The sequence below is a fragment of the Amphiura filiformis genome, chromosome 5 (assembly GCF_039555335.1).
Source record: "Amphiura filiformis chromosome 5, Afil_fr2py, whole genome shotgun sequence".
NCBI lineage: Eukaryota > Metazoa > Echinodermata > Ophiuroidea > Amphilepidida > Amphiuridae > Amphiura > Amphiura filiformis.
The window spans coordinates 44,730,557-44,738,916 of NC_092632.1; the positions used below are offsets into that span (position 1 = coordinate 44,730,557).

Sequence of the window (8,360 nt, forward strand, 5' to 3'; positions counted from 1 at the left end):
GTTTTGTGAGGACATCCAAAAACAGGAAAGTTTACATACATGGCTTGCATGCTGTGTTAGACGTTGGTATGTTTTATGGGGACACCCAAAGACAGGAAAGTTTACATACATGGCTTGCTTGCTGTGTTAGACGTTGGTTTGTTTTGTGAGGACATCCAAAAACAGGAAAAGTTTACATACATGGCTTGCTTGCTGTGTTAGACGTTGGTATGTTTTATGGGGACACCCAAAGACAGGAAAGTTTACATACATGGCTTGCATGCTGTGTTAGACGTTGGTATGTTTTATGGGGACACCCAAAAATAGGAAAGTTTACATACATGGCTTGCATGCTGTGTTAGACGTTGGTATGTTTTATGGGGACACCCAAAGACAGGAAAGTTTACATACATGGCTTGCTTGCTGTGTTATACGTTGGTATGTTTTATGGGGACACCCAAAAATAGGAAAGTTTACATACATGGCTTGCTTACTGTGTTATACGTTGGTCTGTTTTGTGAGGACACCCAAAGACAGCAAAGTTTACATACATGGCTTGCTTGCTGTGTTAGACGTTGGGATGTTTTATGGGGACACCCAAAGACAGGAAAGTTTACATGCATGGCTTGCTTGCTGTGTTAGACGTTGGTATGTTTTATGGGGACACCCAAAGACAGGAAAGTTTACATACATGGCTTGCTTGCTGTGTTATACGTTGGTATGTTTTGTGAGGACACCCAAAAACAGGAAAGTTTACGTACATGGCTTGCTTGCTGTGTTATACGTTGGTATGTTTTGTGAGGACACCCAAAGACAGGAAAGTTTACATACATGGCTTGCTTGCTGTGTTATTGATTGCCTTATGTACAGGAACAACCCATACACGTTTTCAGTTGATGTATATACCTGTTAATCATCGGTTAGTGCTATGTAATTAGAGAAATTCATTCAACGGAGTTTCACTTAGCGCTTTTTTATTGTTTGTTATTTGTATTAAAAAAGAAACAAAGACATTTATATACATAATTATTTGTACATTATTTATACTGAAGTTATTGCATTCTACAGATTTACGTTAGTGCAACATAGTGTTATATTTGTTCCCTGAATTAATGAATTAGAAAGCTCATGGGCCTATTTAAATCATTGAGGTTCTTTATAAAACTTTTTAAGGTTCTTTATAGACCTTTTATAAGTGCTATAAAGAACCTTGAAACGTTTTATAAAGAACATTGCATAGGGTGCTGTATACGGGACAAAAAAGGTTCAAAGGCGCACTTTATTTTATAAGAGTGTAGGTAAAGAAGCAATTATAAAACAACAGAGGACATTCATTTCCAATAAAACAATGTATCCATTCCAGAGAATAATTGCAATCCAAATATACGTGCCCTTCTTCAATCTCATAACTCGTATTATGAATAACAATTTAACCTGTGTTCAAAAATCCCGGGTAAACAATAATGCAACAAGCATGATGAACTGAGTACCCTCAGTTTATTTTTCCGATATTCAGTCCGTTTTTGAACGCCGAGAAAGGTCATTTCGTTTAAAGCTTCTTTTACAAATATTACAAAAAAGTCTAAAAACATATCGCAAAATAAATATAAACATAGCTGCTAATAGAATTAAAAACAGCCCTACATCAATCATGTAATACTGTATAAAATTCAGTTCAAACACGTGGGCACGTAGATGTTCGTCTCCAAACTTCAGCACATGTTCAATCCAGAAGATAGCTTGTTCTTTTGCTGGTGGTAAGTCACGAAGAATCGCAGAGTAGTGGGATACTTTCTCCTGGTACCTAAAACGAGTGAAAGAAAACACAGTTGTGAATTAGTATTTGGCTGCAAAACGATTCTCTTATAAACGCATCTAACGATTCTTTTATAAACGCATCTAACGATTCTCTTATAAACGCATCTAACGATTCTCTTATAAACGCATCTAACGATTCTCTTATAAACGCATCTAACGATTCTCTTATAAACGCATCTATACACATTGTCCACCTCGATACACCTGAGCACACAAATTTGTCCAAGCAAGAGCTAGCAAGCAGTGCATTGTCCCTACACAGTCTGTGTTTACACTATACGGTTGAGTGCATGACATCATAAGAGCTGTGTGAGCTTCTAGCTGGTGACTAGTGGAAAATACGGCATCTGTGATTGGTTTTTGTCAAAACCCCGCGTGTTCCCTTCATCCAATCAGATTTAATTTTTATATCGAACGAAAGCTAATACTTCCCGCTAAAAACCTCTTATTTTCATTACCGTACGTCATCAGATGACGCAATTCAATGTTTATAGCAAGGCGAATGTGATAAATCTGTTGAAAACAACCTAAAAATGTATGTTTTAAAAGTCAAAAGCCTGCATGCACTTGCCTTCCTCCAGCATGCTACTTACCCTTTGCTTGCTTTGCTATTCTTACTATACTATAAGGTTGTAGGCGCAGGAGGCAATACCATCAGCCCTCCTGTTCCTAATCGCCTCTCTGTATAGTTACCAACCCCCACGTTCACGAAGATTGCTAGTCAATCGCGTATCACCTGTTACGGCTTTGCCTTGCGGCATAGTTAACAGACGGGTGCTCTGGGGGCAATACTCTATGACCTGAAGGCTGTTGGAGCAGTCTGAATGTTATAGAGTATTGCTTGTTTACTGTAGTGACATCTTACAGTTTCAAGAAATCTACATTAAACATCTGTAGTGACCTGTAGGGAGAGAAGTCAAGGTCCTTCGCTCTACCATGGTAAAAGACCACTGAAACCGAAAAACCATGAAGAAATCTAATAGCACTCGGGTTAAAGCCCCGACTAATAGACTAACTCCACGACCTCAGAGCCTGCAAGAAGCAGAGCATCATGATGCATCAGCCCCAAACCTAATCGGAAGGAATGATGGTCCTCCTACAGCAGGGCGAACACCATCCCGAGCCCCAATTAGAAGGACTGATGCTGACAAACCTGATGGGAATAGAGCCTTATTAAATGCGAAAAAAACCATAGGTATAGGTACGTGGAATGTAAGGACACTCCACCAAGAGGGAAACATGGAACACCTTTTACATGAGTTAGATCATCTGGATTTCAGAAACCCACTGGTGCGACTCAGGGGAGTTTACGAAAGATGGGTACCAAATATTGAGCTCAGGAAATGAGTCCATCCACAGAAAAGGAGTTGCTATCATCCTCAACAAGACAGCTCAACGATCACTGATGGGTTATAACCCAATCTCAGAGAGATTGATATCAGCCAGACTTCGCACGCAAATTAGTGCAGCGACAATTATTCAAACGTATGCTCCAACTTCCTCATCAACCGAAGAAGAAGCGGATCAATTTTACGATCAGCTGCAACACACTATTGACAATACACCTTCACAAGACATCTTGATCCCAATGGGCGATTTTAATTCCAAAGTTGTGACTGGCAGTCATGGAATGGAATACTTGGTAAATTTGGATATGGAGAGTCCAATGAAAGAGGAGAAAGGCTGCTAAACTTTTGTGCACAAAATGACCTGTGTATTTCTAACACCTGCTTCAAGCAGAAAAAGGAAAGCAGAGAGTGGACGTGGGAGTCCCCAGATGGTAAAACCAAGAACAAGATTGATTTCATCCTGATAAAGCAAAGGTGGAAAAGTAGCATTTCTATGGCCAGAAGTTTTCCCAGTGTTGACACCGGTTCCGACCACCAATTGGTACTCGCCAACTTCAAGCTTAGACTAAAAGTCAAGACCAAACCATTGAGACAGAATAAATATGATATTCAAAAACTTCAGGATTCTACAACCAGAAGTTCATTTGAGATCCAAATAGGGGGCAGATTTGAACCACTTCTAGATGTACCAGACACAGAGCTTGAGGTGGAAGACCTATGGGACTCAATGAAACAAAGCTTCAAGGAAACATCTGAAAACGTACTTGGCCTCAAGAAACCAAAGCCACAAAAGCCTTGGATTTCAGCAGAAGTACTCAAATTATGTGACGAAAGGAGAGAGATTAAGCAGCAAAAGCTTACAGACAACTCAAAAAACAGTAGATACAACTTCCTGAACAGAGAAATCAAAAGACAGTCAAAACAGTGTAAGGACATCTGGATCAACAATCTGTGCAAGGAGGTAGATCATTACCACCAAGCCTCTAAAACTAGACAGGTCTACCAAACAATCAAAACCCTAACAGGGAAACAAACTCTCCGGATGAAAAGTGTAAAAGATAAAGCAGGAAAAATTCTCACTGATGAGGGAAAAATCAAGGATAGATGGAGAGAAAATTATTCGGACTTATATAACATGCCAGGTCCAACTGACTCAACCATACTACAGACATTATCCAGTACTCAATCCAGTGATCCTGAACCAGGAATACTCAGAGAGGAAGTGGAACTAGCCTTGAAACACCTTAAGGAAGGGAAAGCAGCTGGACATGATGGTATCACAGCAGAGGAATTAAAAGCTGCTGGTGATACAGGAATAGACACGATTCATAAATTATGCCGAAGGATCTGGGAATCCGAATGTGTACCTGGGGCAAAGCAATCATTGTCCCCATTTTCAAAAAGAAGGACAAGTTAGACTGTGCCAACTATAGAGGCATAAGCCTACTAAGTCTCGCAGGGAAAGTCTTCTGCAGCATACTTCACAGCCGGATGAAAAAGCAAACCGAGGAGATACTCTCCGAATCACAAGCAGGGTTTAGACCAGGCCGTAGCACTGTTGACCAGCTTTTTACACTAAGACAAATAACAGAAAAATACACTGAAATAGACAAGGCGCTGTATCTCTGCTACATAGATTACCAGAAGGCCTTTGACACCGTGTGGCAAGATGGACTATGGGCAGCAATGAAGCACCTAGGTTACCCGGACAAGAGAGTTCGACTCTTACAGGCTTTGTATGGCACATCGAAAAGTGCAGTGAGGGTGGACAAAGATATCACAGAGTGGTTCAGGACTGCCACAGGAGTAAGGCAAGGTTGCATCCTATCGCCACAGTTATTTAACATACTACTGGAATTAGTCATCAGTTTAGCAATCCAGGACCTGGACACTGGCATCAAAATCCAAGGCAAAACCCTCAACAACCTGCGGTTTGCCGATGACATTGTTTTAATGGCAGATTCAGAGGAAGATCTTTAATCACTTGTAACTCTAGTACACACTCAAAGCAAGAAATTTGGCCTCACTATAAACAAGGGGAAAACTGAAGTTCAGATCATCAACAAAGTCAGCCACCCAATAACCATCTTCATAGAAAGTGACCAACTGAAGCAAGTCCAAACCTTCACCTACCTGGGAGGAGTTATCACAGAGAATTCAACCAGTACGGAAGACATCAAACGGAGGATTGGACTGGCAATGGGAAGCATGCGGAAGTTAACCACAATATGGAAGTCAAAAGAAATTAGTATCAACACAAAAATGGAACTCTACCAGGTGCTAATCTTGTCAATAGCAACATATGGGGCAGAAGCTTGGACGCTCAAAAAAAGAGACGAGAAGAGATGTGTTCAAGATGTCTTGGCTAAGGTGGATAATGGGAGTCTCCAGAAGAGATAGGCTACGGAAAACATCAATAAGAGAGGCAACAAGCAGCCAGGTCACAATACTAGACAAAATCAAAGCCAAACAACTGTTCTACTTTGGACACATCGTACGGATGCCAAAGAACAGATACCCTAAATATGCCCTTGAAGGTAGAATACCTGGACACAGGCCTAGAGGTAGACCCCAAAGCACTGGCTTGACAACATAAAAAGCAGCTGCCAAGAACTTGGGATTACATCAATCTACAATGCAAGGAGTATGGTCACAAACAGAGGCATATGGACTTCCATGGTGAAACGGCTGCTAGCTCCAAGGTTCCCAGGATCCGAGGGAGGAAAGCAATAAGTCCAAGTAAGTCCAAGTCCAACTTTTTCTAATATTTGAATAAGGTTTAAAATTCTGTCCGGTTTCAAAAATGAACTCTGGCGAAAGGATTTTTTCTTTATTTCAACCTTACCGTTTGTTACTTAAAACTTCAGATATTGCTTCATACACATTTTCCTCTGTAATCATTTTGGAATCCAGATGTAAACCCATTCCTTTTGACACAACTCGTGCTGCATTATCCCACTGATCAGGTGCCATTAATGGAGTTAAAATCATGGGGATTCCGTGGTAGAGGGCTTCGTAAACACCGTTCGTACCTCCATGTCCTATGAAAAGGCGGGTCTTAGAATGGCCTATTGACAAAATAGAACACGAATTGGATATGGATGAGAAGAGGAAGGATGGGTTTGTAATAGAAGTAGAAGTTGAAATAGATAAAAATAGGATGGGAGAAGGAGGAGATAAAGAGGAGAAGATAAAGCACACATAAATATAAACTTCGTCTTTACATTAGGTCTATCAGCGTAGCAAATGAGAACATGCAATCAGTCTTAGGTCTTTACCAAAGGGGCAATAGTGTGAGTTTTACGAATCACCGATGGTCAGAAAAACGACATAAACTATTGATGTGGCGTATCGTGGCCACTCCTACCCGGGGTGCTACAGAAAATGTAAATTTTGCCGCCTCCTGCAGCAACAACCCGAACGGGTTTGACCCAATTTTTTTCCAGCCATTATGGCGGATAAAAAAATCTTCACCAACTTTTTGAAATATTAAAGAATTGGAGGTGTTACACCCCACAATTACACATACCTCCTCGAGAGGTGGCCCTGTTGGCGACGAAAAAGGTATAGTTACATTAGTTTTCAATAATTTTGCGCCCTTTTTCATTAATATATAAATAATAATTCTTCTTGCCGCCCCTCCTGCGTGCGCACCCATTTTTCTTTAATAATTCTTCTTCCGCCCCTTCATCTTCCGTCGCCCCTTCTTTTTTGCCGCCCAGCTTTTACCCCCAAGCCCCCCGCCCCGCCCCCCCAAATACTCGCATGCTTCTCAATGGTTTTCTGTGAGAACTAAGGAAAAGTTCACATCTTACCTAATAAGTCATTCTGTGGAATCCATTTCATAAGTTTGGTATTATTTCCTAGGTTGGTAGGTTGGTCACCATCATGTCTCCAAACAACTCGCTGTGGCAATCTGCTGAATGCTTTGGCAAAATTTTCCATAATTTGGGTATCGCCAAGAGTATCAATTTTACTTCCCAGCGAATAAACAATAACTCCGTGGTTATCTGAACCTTGGACGAATTCTTCAAGCTCCTGTGGATTTTATGATAATTATAAAGTAATAATAATAATAATAATAATAGGCCTAATAATAATAATAATAATAATAATAATAATAATAATAATAAATTTGAATAACAGTTTGATTGAGCCATGGAATAACTGAGCAAATAATTTTACAGAAAATAACATCATACCAACTTTCAACAGCCGCCAAAATGATTCACTTACCGTATCAAGTGCTTTAGCTGCTCTTAAGGCCATCCCACCTACAGGAACAAAATTCGGCATACTTGGTCGTGGATAATCTAAAGATAAGTCCGAATAGCCTAACCATAGTGCTGCTTTGCCCATCATACATGGTAAATTAGAATCAGGATTTATGTCAAAGTCTTTCTGTATCTGAACAAAATCTCGCAAGAGAATTGGAGGTAGGACATGAGAAAACAGGACATGTTGAAATACATTCTGAACTCGTTGCATAAAAGTCATTTTGTCAGTTGCACCAAAGAAGGTTTCGGGAACGTAGGACAACTCTGCTGGATAACCGTAGAGACTCTTTCTAAAGGTAGGATATTCGTGTGTTGTGGTTACACCGATAAACGGAATGTTGAGGTAGTGAGCTAAAAGTACATCGCATGGGAAAAAAAAATATCAGTTATCATCAAATCATATGCTTCATTTTTTAATCGTGCAAGAGTGGCTGTATCTGTGAACAACGCTCTGCAATCGTCACTGGCATGTTTTTGTGCGCGCATAATCAAGCTAGGCCCAGCGCCAGACTTTTCTGCTTCAGACTTTAAATAAGCTTCTTCTTTGAGAACATCCTCTTCTGTAAATGCCGATTTATAATAAATAACATCCGATGCTTCGAAACTAGAAATCAATTTGTCATCTCGGGGCAGATTATTCCCAAGTAAATGCAAAACATGACCTTTGTCAGCCAATCCTGATCCTAAGGCTGCTATCTGTTGATCATGACTGCCTCCGGGCCATGTAAACAGTGATGTAAGGATTTTGCCGGGCAATTTCCCAAGATGAGGTGAGTCCTCATTTGCGCCATCGCTAGTAGTTTGATCTGCAGATTCAACTGATTCAACGATAGGCTTGCAAGCAAGAAAAACTAAGAGTAAAACAAAAGCGTTTAGAGCCGGAACGTTAGCCATGTTGATTTCGACCTTTGACCAAAAGTAAACCTTACGCCCGAGT

The 8,360-nt window shown here is 40.5% G+C and overlaps 1 protein-coding gene across 1 annotated transcript; it reads right to left on the bottom strand.

Annotated features, from left to right (window-relative positions):
* Positions 1–1,308: 1,308 nt before the first annotated feature.
* Positions 1,309–7,775, bottom strand: LOC140153204 (UDP-glucuronosyltransferase 2B1-like). The gene is made up of 4 exons (XM_072175888.1): positions 7,383–7,775; positions 6,962–7,184; positions 5,992–6,214; positions 1,309–1,783 (listed from the first exon to the last, which is right to left on the bottom strand). Exons 1-4 carry the CDS (start codon positions 7,641–7,643, stop codon positions 1,492–1,494), a joined length of 999 nt encoding a protein of 332 aa, XP_072031989.1. The 5' UTR covers positions 7,644–7,775; the 3' UTR covers positions 1,309–1,491.
* Between the last annotated feature and the right edge of the window lie 585 nt (positions 7,776–8,360).